Below are 21,808 nucleotides of genomic sequence, written 5' to 3' on the forward strand. Positions count from 1 at the left end.
CTTGTAACTTTTATTATCCCAAGAAGTCTGTTTTTAATTTACTCTTTCAATATCAACCCCATTGACTTAAATCTGCACATGCATATTTCTGCTTTCATAATTATAATATACATTATTTTAGTTTTATTCAAATTGCATGATTCTTTTCAGGTGTATTTTGTAGACCCTTTGTTATCCATGGACATTACATTTATATGCACCACTGACATCACATGTCATTTTTTTTCTGTTCTCATCTTATTTCCACCCAGCTCTGTCATTCCATTGTTTTAAAAGCATTTAGACATTTATCTCTTACACACCTGCATTAGCTTTTTTTCCTGATCGGTTTATTAATTGTACAGTTCTTATCATAAACTATGAAAACTGGAAGATGGTCAATGATTTCATTTACCAGTTATCAAATATCAGCTATGCCAGTTAGAAGCTCTATCTTCATATATCATGGATGTATATATATATCAGTACTGTGGCCTAACAGAGTCTAGAGTTCTTCTTTTAGTATTTTAAATAAACACAAATGACTAAATGTTGATTTGTTTGCTTTCTCATATCTTTTATACATCATATCTGTAGGACTTTTAAGATGGTCCAGATCAAGTTGCTATGGTGACTAATCAAAAATGAGTGACAGATTTTGAGATTAACAACAAGACTCCAAAGTCGTACGAGACATAAAAAAATGGTTCAACTACATCAGTTGAGTCATTTCTAAAATGTCTAAAGGATCTCATAAAGGATATCAGTTTGTATTGTTTTGAACTGCACAGTTTTTGTTGCTGTAGTAGCAAAGAAGCTGCATACAAAGAGGACACACAAGGACTTGGTGTGTTGTGATGAAATCAGTATAGCATTTCATTGGGGTGGGGGGTGTCCTCTTTTAACATATTTATGTAGCTTCTTTGACAAAGGTTCTTTCAGCAGTAATTTGACGGAAGTAACGTATCTATTAAATGCTTAAGTGTTCAGTGTGATTTCCTAGTGACAGTGTTTTGATCTTTTTTTGTTTTGTTTGAATATCAAATCAGGCTTACAGAATTTATCATAATTTCACACAAAATGAGGTAGCCCACTGGCATTTGTTGTTCCCAATAACATGTATCACAACAATGCGAGTATCACATGGGCTCCAACTTTGCAGATTAGTATGAAATGTTTGCCCTCAGCTATTGGATAACTATGGCATTCAAGTTGGCACCATCATGAGGAAAAGATCTACACTGTCCAAAATTTACTTTGTGACTAATTACTACAAATCCACCAAATATTAGAACGCAACTATCCTACTGATGGTTTCCTTTGAGGCTTTGTCTCACTTTTTAATGCTGATAGCAAATGGTATGCTAACCATGTAATTATGAACATTTCTGATAAATTTTGTCTTTGCAGTTCGTAGACTAAGTGATTTGCAATAAATAAATGTGTGATGGCTAAAAGTAATGCCATGACTTTTTCATGTCAGTATGCTGATGTTAGCATTAAGTTCCCAGCTGCTGTTAACATAGGTTTATTGGCCCATTTCCACTCTTACCCGTACACACTCTTCCTCCACCACATTAAATGCTTTTCAGGCCAAATAGCCTCAAATCAAAGTGTGATATGAAGCCCTCCAAGAGCAGGTCTGCACCAATGGAAACTTATCAACCAGACTCAGTTAAGGAGTGGCATTAATTATCCAAATAAAATAGAAATTTTCGACAGGTTGGTAAATGGTTTTGAAAATTGCTTCATGCTTTATTCATTTTTAAATGTTTTTATTATGCTAATAATAAAGAACATGAAAGAAAAAAAAATAATTAAAAAGCTGCAGCATTAAAAAAATATTGCCTGTCTGAAAATAACTGGAACAGAAAAAAATATTTTAGAATAATTTAACATGATCTTAATTTTGCTGTATCCTAACTGGAGGAAGGTTAGAGAAAGGTTGTGGGATCTTAAAACATACTTCTATATTTCTGCCTTATCTCTTAATTAAGAGGACTCTTTAAAAGACGCAACTCCACATGGAATTACAATTATCATACAGTGGGAGGTTGTAGGGGAATTAAAATATCCTTAAATAAATATAATAAAATATTAAAATAATATGGTTTTAAATTTGCACGTCTTTTAATTCAACTTTTTTTTTTTTCCAAATGACCCTACAGGTCTATAACCAAATAAACCAAACAAACCATATTTCGCTGCATGCCATAGCAACCTAATGACTGAGTAAAAGTGAAATTACCTAAGCCAGAATATCACTAATGTTGTATTCCTGATTATAGACAGTTGTTTGTACTCAGCTCCTGATACTCTGAGTTTCCACATTACATTTCCAGGTTTGCATGCCTGGGGGACTTCTGCTGCTTGATGGTTCATGAAATGGGAGGCTGTTCTGCAGTCTATAATCCTCCTCCTGTCAACCTATATCCTCATTCACAGCCTGTCAGGTGCATCAGTGTACATGAAGCACACTCAGAATGATGTTTTTCATTTACAGATAGCAACGTTTGTGTGTGTGTGTGCACATGGATCACTGGTACTGGTACAGTGAATATAAAGAGTACCATGTCACAACATGACATTTGATGATTTTTTTCATGTTGATAGGCAGCATTTTCACAGCATTTAAGTTAAGAGGAATGTTGTTGCTGTAGTTTTGCTGTGAAAGCTGCTGAATCAGTGTCTTTGCTGGTGCTGCAGTATATTTCCAGTTGAATTCCACCAGTTTAACAGATAACTGCTCAGGGATAATAGGCGAATGACTGGTCTGTAAGGATCTGTTCTGTGTATCAATACACAGCGTCAATACTGAATCTGACTTCTTTTGCTTGAACTGCTTTCAGTCCGCTGGCAACACAGTCAAGCATACATCAGCTTCTTGTGGTCAGTTTAAATCAAGCTAAGCCAATCGATGCAGTAACAATGCAGAATACTGCAAGGAATGCAAAAAAGTAGCTCACAGCAGGGCATCCTTTTGTCAAACAAGATATTTATTATTTTTACTGCATTTACTATGGTCTGCTGGTCATTCAGTCTTACACTGGCCAGATGCAAAGGTCTGGAGCATTGCTGGAGCATTACCTCTACTACATCTATTACACTAAATATCTAATCATGCGAAAAAACAGAACAATAAAAATGATCCTCGTGTCTTTTCACATATTGAGGCAGAGTGCAGACCTGTTTGTGAGGATTTGCTGATGAGAATTTTTTTTAATGATGCCAGTTTGTCTTATCCTCTCTCAGCATCAAACCCTTGACAGATCTGGAAATTTGGTGGAGCAGAAAATGGGGGATGTTAAGATTGATATATGATGGTCTTTAAAGATTTTCAGATCTTTTAGATTTTAGCAGACTTATATATCCTGTAAACATCGTCCTGCAAAGATGGAAGCTCTGTTATGTATGTTTTTGAGGAAGAATAAGTGGGGGAATTATTGCTCTTTGTTTAATTAGCGAGAGTCTACAATAAAATCTGATGTAAAATGGTTTTGAGGCTAGAGGACATGTAGAGAAGTCAGATGGATCATATAATTAGCTGCTTACTGAACTAGTGCTCCTCCTGGCTTCTCTTTACTCAACACTGATTTGTCTTGTTGTCCCAGATCTACGCATTTGGACAACTCATCCTTCACTGGTGGTGGTGTGGTGTATTCTCTCTCTTTTTTCTTCCTTCTTAGTCTCTAAATGGCGCGTCCCTCCTCCTTTCTACTCACAGCCTATATGTACTAGTGTAAAGCGCAGCATTTGATCCAGCTTAAACAATCTTAAATCTCAAACAATTGGAGCTTGAGATTGTGTGCTTGTTAGTTGTGATGATGGTCTCAGTTTTCCTTATGTACACACTGAATCTTTGTGCATTCATGGCACTTAAGCAATGAGAACTTACAGATCCAGTCTTAGATGGGCCAGACTTCCATCTAAAACACACGAGTCCTGTCTTGTATTCAACCATGTCCATGGACTTTTATTTTTCACTTTCTGTTACCATTCAATATTTGTTCTAGTTAAAAACACCAAAATGACCCAGTTGAGTTTAGAAAATGTTTACAATGTAGATGCTAATACAAACTTTTTCTGTAACAGTCTCCTTCATTGTTTTCTTTAACACAATGAAGAGTTGACATAAGGGCGTCCACACCAACAGAAAACATTCAACTATGATTTTAATTTCTCCACAAGATTACACGCAGGCCCTCTATGGTTGGTTTCACACTGGACCAGCTGGAGGGCGGCTCAGCTGTGATCTGGTATTATGTTGTTAGCTGTACCTGACTTAAAATTCCCCAAAAAGCAGATAAAGACAGATGTGTTGAAAAGGATCTAAAACACAGACCAGAGAATATGGCCAGCAAGGCTACAGATTATGACCACTTTGTCAATATTTGTACTATGCTTGATTAATACCAGTTTTTTATTGGCTTGCACAAAGAAGAGTGTTGGGATATTGTCACTTTTAGGTGTGAGACTATTTTTTGAATGAAAAAACAAACAAACAAACGAGCAGTTGCAAAACTTGCTGCTATGAGCTATGAATATCATCAAAGACAAAAATAACTATAACAGTAAACCTATCAACCGAGTTGAAATATGTTCCTGAAACCCATTAAACTCTACTCTGCAATCTGTATCATGTAGCTTCCTTGTTTTCTAACTTCTTTAAAGAAAATAATCTATATTTTCTTTAAATGGCTTAAACTTACAAATGATTACATTTCATTATAACCAGGACATTAAGTGTAGATACAGCAATATTCGGTACTTTAAGTCTTCTATTTATTGTCCCCTACTGGGTATAATGGAGAGATGTTAAATTTAGATCATTTAATTTGGATCTTTACTGGGGCATTCTTTATCATTTGCCACGTAGCATTTGTCACCACCAGTTTTTCCATTATTTATTTATATTCTTACTTTTGAACTGAAAACAGCTTCCTGTTGCAGCTGTAACAATGCTGTAAAAGTGGTGAAAGAAGAGAAAAGGTTGCAGAAAGTTAAGAAAAGAAATGCTGCAGACTTTCAAAGTCTGTGAAATGTGAAAAGGCTTTTCAGTGACTCCTTTTATATTGTCACAGAATTGTTTTTTTTTATTATTTTTTTTTATTCATATTTACAGTTCAATATATGCTTAAAGTTCAGGTAAAACATGTCTTTATTTTTCTATGAAAAAAATGGAGACAGTGGGTTTATTGACACCTTTACTGACCTTAACCATATCACTGTCTGTAAAAGTATTGTCAGTCAGAATTTAAATAATAATGCATTATCTAATCACAGTGGAAACCATCAAAACAAAAGAAAGGAACTCAAAAGAATTAAAAAAAAATGTATATTACTGAAATGTTTACTAGACAAACTTCCATAACAAGGCTTTACAGATTACCCCCCAACTGAAGATCTGCAATCCTTTTTTTGTCTATCATTTTTCTTTTATTCCTCAATAACTTCCCATCACAGAGAAATAGTCTGTGGGCGTGATAGTTGCAGTAGTTAATATACATGGATGCACACAGGGGAAATTTAGTGGAAAGATGCTTTGTGTTTAATAGCTTCTGTTAGCTTTGCCCATGTGAATAGAATTATTTTCCACTAGTAAGTGGATGGTAATATACTGCATTTATTTATTCTATTTATTCCAGACAGCCAAACTTGAAGTTTGATTTTGTTTGGCTGTTGCTGTTTAATCATTCAAAGGACACGTATGTCTGTGAAAGTTCTCAGTCATCCAGGTCATTGTAGATCTAAGGAGCGTGGAAAAAGAAAAGCGTCTGGACTTCTTTAACCTCCTAAGACTCTTTCATGGCATGCATTTTTAATTTTTCTTTGCTATTTTGGTTGATTGCGACCTAATGAATTTAAAAACAAAGAATTACCAGATTATTATTTATTTATTTTTTACCGAATTTTTTGTTTCTGAGAAAAATGAGATCCACATATGAGGACATTGATTTTACATTTTGATAGAACAGTGGCAGTATAATGTCCTCGTAAGCGTATATCAGGCCCTTGTAGAGGAAAAAATAAGTGTTTTGGTCCAGAAATCCCAAAATGTGATGTTCACATATGTGGACGCTAGGTCCTAGGACGTTACACTTACGCTTTTCTTTTTACAAGCTCCTTAGACTATGATGCCCTGGACGAATAAGAACCTTCATAGACATATTGTCGTGCACTTTGGGAAGAATTCAAAGGACACACACATTTTTCCCAGAGATCAATTAGCTGTCCTCTCATACAGCACCTTAATACCACACATATCCAACATTGTTTGTTTTAATTGCTCCCATGCTGAGTTTACTGTGCCGACAATTCAAAAATAAACATGTGGACATTTATTAATCACTGCTGAACAAGTTGTTATCCAGTGGGTGATCAGAAAGACTCCCAAGACATTTTTAAAAGCCCCAATAGAAAAGAAATCATAAAAATAATAAAATGAGTCATGGCTGAATTTTTCTTAGCTATATCTGTGTCCTGTTAAAGTGTATACTTACTTTATCATGAAAATTTCACTATCACAGTTTGAACATTTGAAGAAAGCGGTTATTATTAATCTTAATAGTTATGAGAACTGAAAATGACTTCTGTGAAAATGTGCTGTTCTGATAACTTTGTACATAGATAAAAACAAAACACAGCCATTCTAGAAATTGGTCCAGTCTTTGTGTTGTTTTCAGTCCTTCATTGTCAGTGTCCCCAAATCCACAAGAAACGTGTGGATCTGCCTTTGTTTGTGCCACATTTTATCATCTATCTTTGCCTGATTACCATGACCTGCATTGCCATATGTAAGAAAATCAGTAAATAAACAAGTAAAGTCTAGAGACTCACAGTCCACTCATTTTCTCTTACACTTCCTAATCTATTCTCACATCTGCATTGGCATGGACAAACAGGGCTTAATCTTTATCACATTATAGTCAGGTTTTCCACATCTCTCTGTGTGTGTATCTCAAACTTTTATTCTTGTTAGAACATGGTGTTAGCTGGACCTGCTGCCTATATGTGAAGCAGAGGAATAATCAGCATGAATGAATCAAGGGGACCTTAAAATGTAAATGAGTTTTTGTTAGACCTAGTCTTGTTCTCATGCTATATGTCAAAGTCAAAATGTCTGTCATAAACAGGGTCTGTACGAGTTGTGACGGCTGTGTTGACAGTCTAAATATATGGTGCATACCCTGATAGCAACATTCCCATTTCAAGTCCAGCTTCTGGCCTGCTTAATTATTTGGCTTTAGGACTTTGCCCAGCAGCCCTTTCGTTTGATTAATAAAGTGACTTTTTGTAACAAATTCATTAAAGTGCAGTTTTCAGCATCGTTTTTCACTTGCTCATGTTGACATTGATCGAGTTGTCAAGGCTTGCCCATCTTTCACTTAGATGAATGACATCATTCCAGCTACTCGGTGTGTACACGCAAACACACACACACACACACACACACACACACACACACACACACACACACACACACACACACACACACACACACACACTCTGTCCCCATGCTGACCAACTGCTACTTCTGAGACACCCAAACACTGCAAATGATGTACAGAGCCAACTACAAGCATATGGTCTTTTCTGTTTATTGTTGCCTGTGCTGCAGTAATGACTGGCTGTGTGTGTGTGTGTATGTGTGTGTGTGTGTGTGTGTGAGTGATAGAGAGAGAGAGAGAGGGAGAGAGAGAGCAGGATACAGTATATGCATGTGTGTATGAGTGGTACACAGAGACATGGCTGGAAGGAAAAATGCTACGACGACAGGCATAAAAGATGAAAGAAATTAGGAAACAAGAAACAAGGCAGGAAGTGGAGGAAGAGAGTTGCTAGCTGACTATTGGACAATCTGCCTTCTAGCTTCGTATTTCTCCATTACACCCCTGCATTGCAGCACTCCCTGCAGGAGCTGGAGAGGTGCAGTTTTTTCCACATCGTCTCTGCTGCCTCAGAGGAGATAAGTCCTCTCAACAAAAATGTCCCAGCACAACTCAGCACGGGGAACACGTTGTCAGCAGCTGCCCTCTGCATATGTTTACTATGTGAGGCTTTGATAGTAGCTGTGTTGCTCTTATTGACCTCCTAATGTTGCACAGTGCTCAGGCCTGACTCATCCACTAGAGAGCAGGGATGAATACTAGAGAGGGAGGGAAAACTTTATTCATTCACAGGTACTCATAAAAGAATGCAAGAACCAGGGAGAAGCTGAGTATCCCACAATGCAGTGGGGATTTCAGTAAACCATACTGTAAAAGCACAGTTTTTGGGAGGGTTAAGGGCAGAATGAGAATTTTGCAACAATCTAGTCACACTAACTGAAAAATATACTGTAACAATTTTAATAAATCTTTAACACCCATCCACGATCTTTTAATCTGACTGGTATTATTTTATTGATTGAGCATTTTGTTTTTGTTTCATTGTTTGTTTGTTTTGGTTATTTTGCAGCCATCTTGTGATTTCTATTTCTTCATACCTATGGGAGCTCTAATGCTAATATGCTGCTAATATAAAAAATAACTCATTTATTAATAATAAATTTCATAAGAATAAAAAAGCAAAACAGTCACTGACTTCTCAGAAGAGGTTTTCACAGCTTACTCATATTTTTCCTGGTTTTGTTAAATTGCTCTGCCACGAGGTGTCAGGCCATATCAGGTCACTCCAGGGAACAACCAGAAATCAAGTAAGAAAAAAAAAAAGGACAACAGGCATATCGGTTTCATGAAGGAGCCCCATGCAATCTAGGGCAAGGCATAAGAGTGTCTTAAATAAATACTTAAAGATAAGATAATAACATAAGATATACTTTATCATAAAGAAAAAATTGATTGTATAATATCTAACAGTCTGTTCATTTACTACAATCTCCTTTATTACAATGGCTTAACTTAAAAAAAAACTTAAAAAGTGCAGACATCACTACTTAAGCAGTAGTAACTTAAATGCCCTATATCTTAAAATATCTTACACAAATCCATGAATTGGCTATATAACCCACCTAACCTCACCCTAGCTGCTTATTTTCTTCAAAGCCAGATCATTTCTGCTCCCATGGCCCCACTGCACAGCCATTTCATCCATTAACTTCTAATTAAAACATTAAGCTTTTAAGATGAATGCAGCATTTTTTAATTCACTCCTAGAGCGAAAATGTTAAAATAGTCTTTTGAAGCATAAGTCTTTTGATATTACGAGAAAATCACAAAAAAGCAGGAGAAAACATTAGGGCCTATTCAAGCATAATACTGTGGTGACTTATCCACAGTTTAATATTCTATCTAAAAAGAGGAACACTGTCATTTTTTTCCATAGCTAAATGCATTTAGCAGATCAAAACTGTCCCTACAAAGCAGAGAAGACAAATGTCTCTGGGCATAACTTTGCAGTTCTCAGAAAGAAAAAAAAAAAAGAATATGCTCTGTGATGCAGCAGTTTTATATGAGATTCCTGCCCTCCTCTGGTAGAAGCAGCTAAATGCACTGCAACCTGACATACTGCAAGAGTAGCCACATCAAGCCAGGCATCTAACAGATGACAGCTGAACTTAAGCATCTAGAAAGGTATTTCCCCAAGGAGAGCACTGAAAGAAAAAGGTTTTCAGGCAAAAGCAAGAAAAAAAAGGTTAAATGCCAGAATTGCAAAGAGTTCAAACATGTACAAACATAACTGCTTTAGGGATGTTGAACATTTGAAACACATTTATCACGCAAGGTTGAGCTACAGGCACCTAAAGTTAAATTTTTAAACCTCATATGTTTAGTTCCGCATCTGCGTAGGTCTCTGGCTCAAACAGCACGTTTCATTATGTAATAGTTTTAGCTCAATACAGTGGGATACGTTTTGTTTGTATTGTAACTCGAGAAGATGCTTTTGTTATCTCCTCACTTCTAATCATCACTGACAAGTCTCCTGAAGGATCAGTGAACACTGGACAAATAGGAGTAATCACTCTTTGTTTCAATTGTTCACTCTGAATGACTTAACAGAGATGGTCTATTCAGAGGGTTAAACCATACTTCTGAGATCAGTTGTTAGCAACCATTTAATTGCATGGAGTAGATCTGATTTAAAAAACAACAACAAGAAAAAACTGCACCGCCTTAAGACTTTTTCAGCTGTCCTAGTGCATACTTTTGCTTTTTATTCCTGACTTGTGCAGGCTGTGGCTTTATTAACACGAACCTCACCCTAGAGTCTGTGCATATTGATCTTTTACAACTGCCCTCCAATACTAGACCGTAGAGTGGCATGCTGCAATCAGTTGTGTGAGCAGCATCACAAATGAGGCTGGGGGAATGAGAAAGAGGTAAAGAGGTTGCGTACATAAGTACATTGAACAGAGAGACAGAGAGGGTGTAGGGAAATATGTGATGGGAGGGTGGAAAATGGGGGCGATGGTGTGCATTGGACAGAGGAGGAGGAGGAGGAAGAGGAGGGGGAGGAGGAGGGGTGTAGTGCTGCAGTGGAGAGAAGTGAGAGGAGACTGCAGTCTCTGCTTATGGGAGAGATCAGACTATGTTACCACAGCTCTGAGGAACTGTAACCCAAACACTTATTGATTGGATGGGCCACCCCACGAGGGGAATACCACATTTGACTGGTGAGTTTTGTCTTGAAGATCTTTGTAGATTAAAAATGAGTTAAGATGCACAACTGGACCACAGTTATCTTAGAGGAATCTTCTCTGCATTTTAAACTGGGTAAACCATATCAAACTGCTATGGTTGCACTGTATTCTCCGGTCCTGATTCTACTTATGAATGAGGATGTGTCAGAGCCTGTTTTTTGTGACTGAGTGATATTGGCCAGTGGTGAGCTGCCGAAATCCTAGGGAGATAAGGACTGAGTGCTAATGGCACAGAGGTAGAAGGTAGGCTAAAATAAGAGGGGAAGGTATGGGCATTTATCATATTCTATTTCCATTCAGTCACTTCTCTCATCACTGCTCTTCTCAGAGGAGACAGAATTAACTTAGGGAAGTTCGGGTAGTGGAGAAAATCATATTTGACTTAATGTTAGGATTTTTTTTAACATTGCAGTCACAGATGTGCTTCATTTTAGGGGTGAGGATGGGTTTAGAGACAAATGAAAGATACGGGCAGGCGATGAATAAAATGTTTTTGAAGAACCTTTGCTGGAGCGAAAACTTTATTCTTAACCATTATACATTTCAGCTCAGTGGGAGCAGTCTGCATTCGTATCATGTCATTCCCACCACTTGGGCAGTGACTTGACACTGGCCTTGAGCCAACTGGTTATTTGATTGGTTGGTCACTTCAGCTATAGACGTTATCAGTATTGCTTAGCAACAATGATGTGCTTGCCCACAGCACATAGACCACCACTGTATGTGAACAGTGCACAGTCTACCTTACAGCAATAGAAAGTCTGTGCTAAAGTGCACATGTTGAAATGCAATACTTATCGATCTGTGGGCTGCAAATCAATTAAGATTGGGTTTTTATCATCATTATGTTTGCCATATTCTGACAGTTCACTTTTACTTTGAGGTACTGATATCCTTAGCTGCGGAGCACTTCCTTTGATAATGACACATAAACTGTAGCAACACAGTTACAGCAACACAGTTACAGATACAGTTGAATACTGTAAATGCTGATATCTATAGAAAAAAACATTAACATCTAGCTACTGTGCACTTATTTAGTGTTTTTAGATTATGATAGTTCTGTATGTGCATCTACTATTTGCATAGCTGAGAACAGCTAGCAATGATCCACAATGGCTGAGACTGCTGAAGCAATTAATCACAGTTTGACCAGACCTCTTCTTTGTGCAAGCATTTCTCTAACCAGGTGTTGCAAAGAATTGTGGGAAGCTACCGTATAGTTCAAGGAAGACAATAAACTGGATTCATGTTATATGAGGAGGACATGTATGTACATTTTACAGTAATAAAGGTTTGATGATAATTACAGTAGAAACACTGTAAAATAACAGTGTTATAACAAGCAAACAGCTGATTTAAAAGCTGATAGTATTGTACTTTAAAGCTTACACAATAAAAAGTACAATTTTTTTAGTTATTACATCTTTTATAGTAAGAAACTCGCACAGATCACAGTAGATCAACTGAAAAAGGTGTAACGCTAGCAAACTTAGTTGCCAGTACTAATTCTATACTTGTCTTACATCCATAGCATGGATATAAAACATTATACCTAATGTGCTTAGCAATTATAAAATATGTAAATCATGTTACATTTTCCTTAGTTGCTTGAACACATCTTAATTCTGTGACCTTTTCTCTTAAATTGCTTTATTTCTTTGAATTCTTTACCCTGGAGTGAAAAACAAATAAACATGGAAACATTAGCAGAGTGACAAAACGAATAAAAGGATGTCAAGCTGCCAGTTATTCTTAAGCACTATGCTGAGTTTGTGGGGCTCATGAAAGAGTAAAGGCAGCATCAAAATCATATTATTTGGTTTAAAAAAACATATCAGTCAGAGCAGCAGCTCCTAGAAATATATCACACTGTGGTGAATAAGTAGTTTTACTGACACAATTTAAACCATTATGCTCCTGAGATATACACAGTAGTCAAATAAATGACTAAATGCAGTAGGAAACAATCCTGTCCCAGCACTATAATACAGTTATTCATAGTTAATTAAAACTAAGCAGGTGTTTTCAAATTCATCTAGCGATCTGCAGCAGTTTGACAAACAGCAAGGTTCAATTAGACCAGAGCATTGACATTTGTGCTCAGCAGTAAATGTTAGTGTTGTTGCTGCCACCAGCAGTCATGCAAAGAGCAAACAGAGAATACATAACATAATGCTCACTTGGGGCTGAGAGTTAAATAGGAGTTGTCATCTGTTAAAAAAGGGCCCTGCTGAGAAGACACTCATTTTATTAGAGTATGTTGGGAGGTGAAACTGATTTAGATGACTGCCTTCTTATGTTATTTAAAGTCACAGCTTAGATCTCCAGCTACCGCTAACCTGTTAAACTTCAGTCTATAAAATTTCAGAATCTATTTTAAGATTGATCTTAAAACATTTGAACTCTTAAGGTGGAACCTTCAACTATTTATTGGTCGGATCACTTCAAAACATTGATTATAAATAATAAAAATAAATACAGATTAGTTGGTTGGTAGAAGAAAACCCCTATTACCAAAACTATTCAGTCATTTACCTTCAAATGACTGAACTTGAGTGACATACATTCTTCATCCATAGGGTTGTGTGATGCCGGCCCAACATTTGCAGCTAGAACAGCTTAAACTCTTCTGAGAAGGCTTTACCAAGTTTTACGAGTCTGATTTTTGTGGAAATTTTTGTCCATTACTCCAGAAGTGTATTTGTGAGATCAGACACTGACATTGGACAAGAAAGCCTGGCTCGAAATGTGAACTCGAATTCATCTCAGTGGTATTTTATTGGGTTGAGATCAAGGCTTTGTGCAGGCCAGTAAAGTTCTTCATCCATAATTCCCTTTCCACCAAACGTTATATTTGACACAATGCAGTTGGACAAGTATTGTTCTCCTGCCAACCATCAAACCCAGACTCACCCATCGGGTTGCCAGACAGGGAAGCATGATTTGTCATGCCAGGGAAGGTGTTTCTGGTATTTTTGCCAGAAAAATAGAAGCTCAGATATGGTTCTGTCACATATAATAAGGTCTATCTTAAGGACCTCTAAAGCTCACTCATCATATATATTTTTAAGTAACAATACTCTGCAGTTTGACAAGCAACTGACATTTGCTAATTTTGAATTAGCAGCTGTTTTCTTCTGGTTCAAGTCATTAAGATAAGCTAATTATTCATCTTTAATGTCTCTCTTTATACTTACCTGACAAAATGATGCTGTTTATGTATTGATTATTCTATAAAATCATTTAACAATTGTGCCATCGTGTACATGTACAGATACTCACATATATTGAGGACTCCTTTAATTTTGGATAACTTTTTAGACTCTCCTTTAGGTCTGGAAGATCATTGTGTTTGAAGGTGGAGGTGTAATCATCTCAGGTCACAGTTTCACACACACACACACACACTAAATTATCATATCATCAGCAACATCAAGGGCTTTCAACTTCTGTGACTTGTGTGATGAGTGTGATGAGTCCCAGATGAAGCATTGTTTTCATACTCCCCATCTTTCACAGAGTTGAGAAAGCTTATTGCAGCTCTCAAGGTCATCATCACTCAAACATAAAATTAAAAATTATAATGGAAAGCTGAGGAATCGATTTAGCAGCTTTCTGGAGTTTTAGATTACTAACTAGGTTAATAGTTAACAGGGAGAACCAAAAATCATGCCGCCAACTGCAGTGGTCTTGACTGATATGTGGAAAATTAATGTATTTTTTTTTTAAGTGAAACTGCAGTCTTTCTAACTGTCTGATCTGCTAATCAAGTAGATACTCTACCATACCTGGAGTGATTATTCGGCTATAAGTTTAGGCTACACAAAAATGAATTTCAACAATACCTTTAAGCCTTGTCCATATATGAAGTTGCATTTCACCTTGAAGGTGAGGGTTGACTCCTAGTGGACATTTTTGGTTGCTGGTGAATAGGTAACCTAATGTATTTACCACCCCTCTTAAGAAGTTACTTCAATCTTTGCCTCTGTTGTTGGTGCAGATGGCTAAATTTGACTGACGTTCCATTATGGCTTCCTCGCTGTTAGCCTGAGTTTATTCTAATTCAACATTTAATATTTTTCACTTTCTTTGACAAATCTTCCATGATCCCACTACAAGCAATTTTTGTTGCTTCATATCCGATCTCTTTGTGTTTCAGGGACGCTGTGCCTAGTCTTTGACAATGAAGTTCAACTTGTTCAGACGGCCACAGGCCATGACAGCGGCCGAGCCCACCAGTGCCCCCACCATGACCATGGCTCCCACCTCAGCCGCCATGTCCACCTCAGCACCAGATACTTCTGGCTCGAACAATACAGAGATCAGCAAGAATGACATGTTTGAGGAGATCAAGAGCAAATTCTTGAACGAAATTGATAAAATCCCACGTAAGTAATGCTGCAGAGCTTTTTACATCATTCCAAGCATTACAAAACATTCACATTTGGCGAACACCAAAGTTCCATTCAAATCAACTTTTCCTCGTTTATTTTGAAATCAACAGTGCCTCCGTGGGCTTTGATTGCCATTGCTGTAGTGGCAGCATTGCTAATCCTCACCTGCTGTTTCTGCATAATCAAAAAATGTTGCTGCAAGAAGAAGAAGAACAAGAAAGGAAAGAAGGGAAAGGATGGCTTCAACATGAAGAACATGCAGGGTGGTGAGGTATGATGCCTCGCGCTTCCTACATGCAAAAGAGTCAAGGTTACAAGATGCATTGGTGAAGTTTTGTCGCTTCTTGTCAACAATAATTTATTATTCAAGTTGTTATTATTTATTACGATAGTTATTGCCCAGATTTTAACGATGTTGCTAACTAAATCTGATCTTTTACCAGCAGCTTTTTTAGCCCAGGCTGTAGAGGACACAAGGAGAGCTCTCTTCCCCTCAATTTGTGTTGTTGTTGTTGTTGTGGTTGTTTAAACGTGTGACGTATTCCATTGTGCTCCATGGTGAAAAACGGCACACTTTATTGCAATGTGGCAAAGAATAATGAGCAGAGAATGTTTCGTCAACTTACAAAACAAAGCTTATCATATTAAAAGGTAATGAATGAAAGGATGAGGCCGGCAGAAAGATCAGGAAGTTGTGAATCAAAGTGCAATAAAGTTAAGGATAAATTCTTAATTTGATGGGCTAAACAGCTTATATGAACATAGACTGCCCTGTGCTCCACTGACAGTTAATTAAAGCAATCAACTGCTTGTGTCCACAATGTGAAATTATCGCCATGAGCCTAAAACAAGCGTGTCATTTCTCATCATGATTGTGGTTGGTGGTGGTGTTGATTGCCTCTCTTTTTGAAGTGTGTTTGGTGTCTTGTGAGTTGAATCTCTTCCTCTCTCTGCTCTCCTCCTTTTCCGCTTTGTGTCTGTCTTGTGTGTGCCTCGTGTTTCTTGACTGTGGTGGACTCCTGCTCTACGGTAGGTGGATAGCTCATGTCGATGCTCTCTGGCCCCCAGGGCGGAGGGGGGTTTCATGGAATGAAAGTTGTAGCTTCCTTTGCTATTTTTTCTTTCTTTCTTTTTTTTTTTAATTTCGTCCCCATTATTTTGTAGTTTTTTGGTATGATAGCTTGAGAATGTAACAATGGAAAGCTATGATGTGCTCCATAAACCCCAGAGAGGAGAGTCTAACCATCTAACACATTGTTCTTGGGACAATGTTACTGTAAATCACACCAATATGGAAAGTATTGGATTAAAATATGATATGCAAGACTGTTAACACTATTAATCTGTGCATGTGATAAAGGGCATGGCTGGTTGTTTGGGAGACATGGAAACGGTGATGATAAAACTGCATGGTGAGCCAAATATTTGCAAATCTCTTCGTTTTATGGTAATACTCAAGGAGGAGATAGGATGTGACAACACTGGATGACCCAAAGAAAAGATTAAAAAGTCAAGATTACTTAAATTACTCAATAAGAAAAATCATATTGAAGCAGTAAGGCTCTAAAAAAATTCAAATAGCTGGCTGTGCCCTTTAATCCTGATTTAGTTTTGTAATAATGGTGAGGTGAAAGGAGAAGCATTTATTTTGCCACATTAATTTAAAGAGATGCAGGTTAACAAATTTGAAGTCTTAAAAATAAATCCTATAAAATAAGATACATCCCCTTGCCCTGAATATTATGTCACATTTTTTATTGATTAATATGCATTTGTTCCTGCTGTTGTGAGCTAGTTCCTTAGGGGTCTATCCAAACCTATATCTCCTCGCTCATTTGTTAAGATTAAAGGCCTTTAACAACAAGAAATTATTCTTATTTTCAGTTTCACTGTTAGGATGTGGCATTTATTACCCTTCTTAGTGGAACTAGCATGCAATGCCTCCACTGACTCTGGCTGTCACTGTACTGCTGAAGCATGTCAGATTTAAGGACTTGCCTACTGATCCACAAACACTGAGACAATCATTTCACAGTTTCTTAAAAAAAAAGTAGGGATACCAATTACAGGCAGCTATGTCCTTGTAAATGATAAATTCCTGGTTTTTATCATCAGGTGCTGTGCAGGTAAGCAGTAACCAAAACATGTATCTCCCACATAAAAACTCCTGGAGCTCCAGTGTCTGTGGCATGCTGGCTGTTATGGGGAACCCCGTATCCTGGCTTTTTGTACTCTTACCTTTAACATAGCTTTTTGTTTTGTTACCTTTACACTGCAGAAACATCAGGATGACGATGATGATGAGGGAGAGACTGGACTGACAGAGGAAGAGAAAGAGGAAGAGGAGAAAGAGCAGGAGAAACTGGGGAAGCTGCAATACTCTATAGATTATGACTTTGAGAATACAAAGGTCTGTGGTTATCACATTTTGTGAACTACAAAAAAAGCTCTAGAAATATTTAACAATTTTGGAGGGAGTGCTTCATGTGTTCTGCTATATTTAAATTACCCATTTGAATTTTTTTAGTGTTTAAAGACATGTTTAAATTAAAGAGTTAGATGACCCAATTCATGTCATCTTCAGTATGGAACTCGCTGTAGTAGCTTGGTTCTGTGCAAAGATAATTAAAAAATGTAAAGTTATAGTAATTAAATGAATGCTTTTTCTTGTTTATTTAACCCAAAGTGCAAAGAAAAAAACAAGCTTTTTCTTTCATGGGTGTCATGAATGAAACATTTTCTTTACCTGGGAGATGCATAGTAGCAATAATGCCACTTAATGCCACTGTGCTGAGTAATCCAACTCAAAATAGGGGACTCTAAAGGTGCCAAAACACTAAAGCAAACATTTTAATTGAAAGATAATACCTTAAGATTTCTCTAGTTCATTACTTACATTAATCCAATTCCCAGAAAGCTGAAACTGTTCGTCTGGACAGTGTTTTTAGTGGGAGAAACATTTTTTCACTCATCCAGGTTACTTCTTCAGTCGCATTCCTCCCACCGCCACCCATGAGCGGGATCAACTTTCTGGGATTTCCTTAACTGGATCCATCAAGACATTAATCAAATATTTGTATTTATTTATTTTTTGTAAAGTATTCTGAAATTTCACATTCAATTATGCAAATTAGGCATCATTGCTAGTTTTGAAAACTTTTCTGGAACAGATATCTGAACATTGGTAAGAGTGAGATCAATGAGACTCGGAATTCTTCTTTCATTCTTTTGACGTATTAAAGTTTTTACAAAGGGGATATTGGATAGCTGCTTTTTTATTACTCCATAAATCAGAAATTACTGTCAGCAGCCAGAAAAAGAGTCATTTTCCATGACATTTTGAGGAATAGAGAGTTCTCTAATTCAGGCGTTGAATGTGAACAAACACCAAATATAAACTTCACAATTTTAATAGCAACAAAACAGGACAGTTAAGTTGATGTTACTCAAGGTTACATTTACATACTATACAAAACCTGAACAGGAGTATGCAGAAGATGAACATTGTCAGTAAGACCACAGTTATTTTTAGGGCTGAAAAGACAAACAAGGCTAAACCTTAAAAGGGTAACTTGTTATAGTGGCTTGAGGTAAATAAAAAGACATTTATCTAACCGTGGCACTTCCAGCAGCTTAACTGATTACTCGACAGCATATGAGCAAACCTTCATGTGCTCAATTAAAATGCCAATAATTCACTAGATATGAAACACAGTAGAGGGTGAAATGGCTGTACTTTTAATGTATCTGTAAAATATAGACTGCTAAAATCTGTATTTTCTAGCACACAGGGTAATACATTTTTTAGAAGTTACCACACTGTGACAATTGGATGACACTGAGGAAAAGCTTCTGACATCCAGTACGTCTCCAGTCAGCTGAGACGCTTGTGGTGATGGATTGCGAGGCTTATATAACCAGTCTGAGGCAGTGACCCTCAAAGAAAAGTTGCATTTTTGCCTGATAAAATTCTGTTTTCACTGCTCCTGTTGCTTACATACACCCTCATTTTCTCCACACAGCTGACAATTGGTATCCTTCAAGCTGCAGATCTCATGTCCATGGACTCAGGTGGAACCTCAGACCCTTATGTTAAAGTCCTGCTCTTCCCTGACAAGAAGAAGAAGTTTGACACCAAAGTGCACAAAAAAACACTGAACCCTGTCTTCAATGAGACATTTGTTTTCAAGGTGAGTCTTGTTCTTATATGAAAACATGCAGCTGTAAAAAGAAAAAAAGAAACATAAATCTTATTTGAGCAAGTTGTTTTTTGTTTTTTTTTTACATAGCACAAATCATTATCTCAGCCTTTTGTGTGTGAAACTGACAGTATGTCCGGTTTGTCTGGCTCTGTGTGTGTACCCACTGGCCTGTGCAGCCTACATGCTGCTCTTAGCTGCTCCTAGCTAATAAGCCCCGCTGGGACTTTGCAAGTCTCTCTGGGTCAAGCTGCAGGCGATACCAGTCTGCAAAATTTTAAAAAAGCAGTAGAAAAATATCTTATTATACAGGCTGCCCTTTATTGCCATCTCCAGATGCCTCCCATGAGAATTTCACTGTCAGATTTATTGTTTCTCCATCAAAATTTATTCCAGATATTTTCTTTCTTTTTAAAACAGAAGATGCTTTTTTTTAAATTTCATGTCTGCCTATGCAGGTTGTAGTAGAGGTGTCCTCATCTTCATTTTCACATAGATTTCTGTGGATTGGAGTGTAATAACTTGTTTTTCCTAATATGTTTGTTGTTTGCATTTGAGAAAATAACCGTGCATTTCATTTAGTGCTTTTAAGGCGTAATATTTGTCTGGTTTCTCAGATTATTTTCTCTGATAATTTATCATTTAACATTTTTAGTTCACTTAGTTTTTTCCATTTAGTTTTGATTATTGACTGTTTTCTCTATAGCAGCTGCTAAACACTATAAATTTGTAAGCAAGTATTTGTATCATTTAATGAGGGTTTTTTTCTGTGGGACTAACTCGCCCTTTTCAAGAAATCCAGAGGCAGTTTATGTGAAGTTTAATGACATTAAAATAAACCTATTTATCCTGTGACACAGATAAATACAATCTATAAGTGACATTGTGTTTCTTGGTCAGGTACCCTATGAGGAGCTTGGTGGAAAGACCTTGGTGATGTCTGTTTATGACTATGACCGATTTTCTAAACATGATGTTATTGGAGAGGTAAAGCTACCCATGAACACCATTGACCTTGGACGGCCTATTGAGGAGTGGCGGGATCTCGAGAGTGCTGATCAAGAGGAGGTGCTTATTGAACTGATTCATTCTGTGCTTTTTAAATAATAGACCATTGATATTCTAAACTTTCTGGGTGTCAACCAACACTAAGAAAAAGCCCAAAACCAATTATGAATTGATGCTACTATCAAGTATTGTCTGTCTAGACAGAGACCAATTATATCTTATTTTTCTGAGCCACAATGCTCCATTGTTGACCAAAAATCAATTAAGAACACATTCAGCTCCACCATTGTACCAGCTTACATGTTCCTTCATTATGATAAATGGTTCCACTATAGTTTGTTTCTCGTTAGTCTGCCATGAATACTTATTTGAGCACTAACTGTGTATCAATTCAGGTTTAAACACAGTTAAATGTAGTTCACCAAAAATTCTCCCTCTTTATTTATTTGCATTTAATTTTACTTGAAAACTACAGTTTGCATTATTCCTCAGCAGGGCCGAGGGGCTTGATGTTGACTCGGTTGGAGAAGTCAGCAAGATTTCTATGGCACTGGTTGATTATCCCATCTTTAATATTCAGAAATAATTCAGCTCATGGATTAGTTTGCATTTCTTAAAAGATGGAATTTCATAACAGTGCACAAACATTCAGACACATATAGAAATCAAACATTTATTTATGTCAGTGGAGCAACAAATTTCTCTCCTTGCATTTCTACACCTGTGAACAATGATGCTGAGATAGTTTGCTTGAATAATTAAGGAAACTAATTAATCAGAACTGATTACACACATAACCTGCTAGTATCTCTAGTCTTTTCCAGTGTCTTTTTCAAGGTTATCCCTGCCCCCAGTCATCAAAGTGGATTTTCGAAGTCTAAAAGCTCAGAGCGATCATAAATCCAGATAGAGGGGTTTTATTCCAAATAATGTCACTGTCGCAGCAACAAAAAAACCCTCGGTTTCAGTCTAAGAGTATAAATCTTGATAAATAACAGCTATGTTTTGCACCCACCCATCACAGAAAATGCATTTTATGGACATCTGATGAGTATGTGTGCTTGTCATTTCTGTGTCTCTTACTGCTCAGCCTGAGAAACTTGGAGATATCTGCATCTCCCTTCGTTATGTCCCCACTGCTGGAAAACTCACTGTCTGCATCCTGGAGGCAAAGAATCTGAAGAAGATGGATGCCTGCGGTTTATCTGGTAGAAAAAAACCCCACATAATACTCTCTTCCTTTGTGAATTTTCTAGGCACATGCAAGAAAATTCAATTCGAAGAGAAAATTCAAAGAAAAACCATTTAAAATACAAACAAACAAACAAATTAAGAAACACTAAAGGTTGTGTCATTGACAGAATAAGTTTTTCTCTTTTGTTCATCATATTCATTTTTTTTCCAGATCCTTATGTAAAGATCCAGCTGCTCCAGGGTGGTAAGCGTCTGAAGAAAAAGAAGACTACAGTGAAGAAGAACACCCTAAACCCATATTACAATGAATCCTTCAGCTTTGAAATCCCGCTGGAACAGATGCAGGTACAGTACAAGTCATACAACACCTTTTGGACTTCACTGATATGTTA

At 37.0% G+C, this 21,808-nt stretch overlaps 1 protein-coding gene across 4 annotated transcripts in view; it reads left to right on the top strand.

The window, feature by feature from the left end:
* Nucleotides 1-21,808, top strand: part of syt2b (synaptotagmin IIb) — a 28,227-nt gene that overhangs the window by 1,919 nt on the left and 4,500 nt on the right. For 2 of the 4 annotated variants that reach the window (XM_085161373.1, XM_085161371.1), the window contains 7 exons: nucleotides 14,781-15,009; nucleotides 15,126-15,286; nucleotides 17,294-17,425; nucleotides 19,038-19,205; nucleotides 20,115-20,282; nucleotides 21,313-21,430; nucleotides 21,628-21,761. In XM_085161373.1, coding sequence (XP_085017499.1) covers nucleotides 14,805-15,009; nucleotides 15,126-15,286; nucleotides 17,294-17,425; nucleotides 19,038-19,205; nucleotides 20,115-20,282; nucleotides 21,313-21,430; nucleotides 21,628-21,761 — 1,086 coding nt within the window. In that variant the 5' untranslated portion in view covers nucleotides 14,781-14,804. Of the gene's footprint in view, nucleotides 1-10,437; nucleotides 10,592-14,780; nucleotides 15,010-15,125; nucleotides 15,287-17,293; nucleotides 17,426-19,037; nucleotides 19,206-20,114; nucleotides 20,283-21,312; nucleotides 21,431-21,627; nucleotides 21,762-21,808 lie in introns of those variants that run through there. The other 2 variants (XM_085161372.1, XM_085161374.1) reach the window with 2 other exon arrangements.

This window comes from Neolamprologus multifasciatus, chromosome 5 (assembly GCF_963576455.1).
Source record: "Neolamprologus multifasciatus chromosome 5, fNeoMul1.2, whole genome shotgun sequence".
Lineage (NCBI taxonomy): Eukaryota > Metazoa > Chordata > Actinopteri > Cichliformes > Cichlidae > Neolamprologus > Neolamprologus multifasciatus.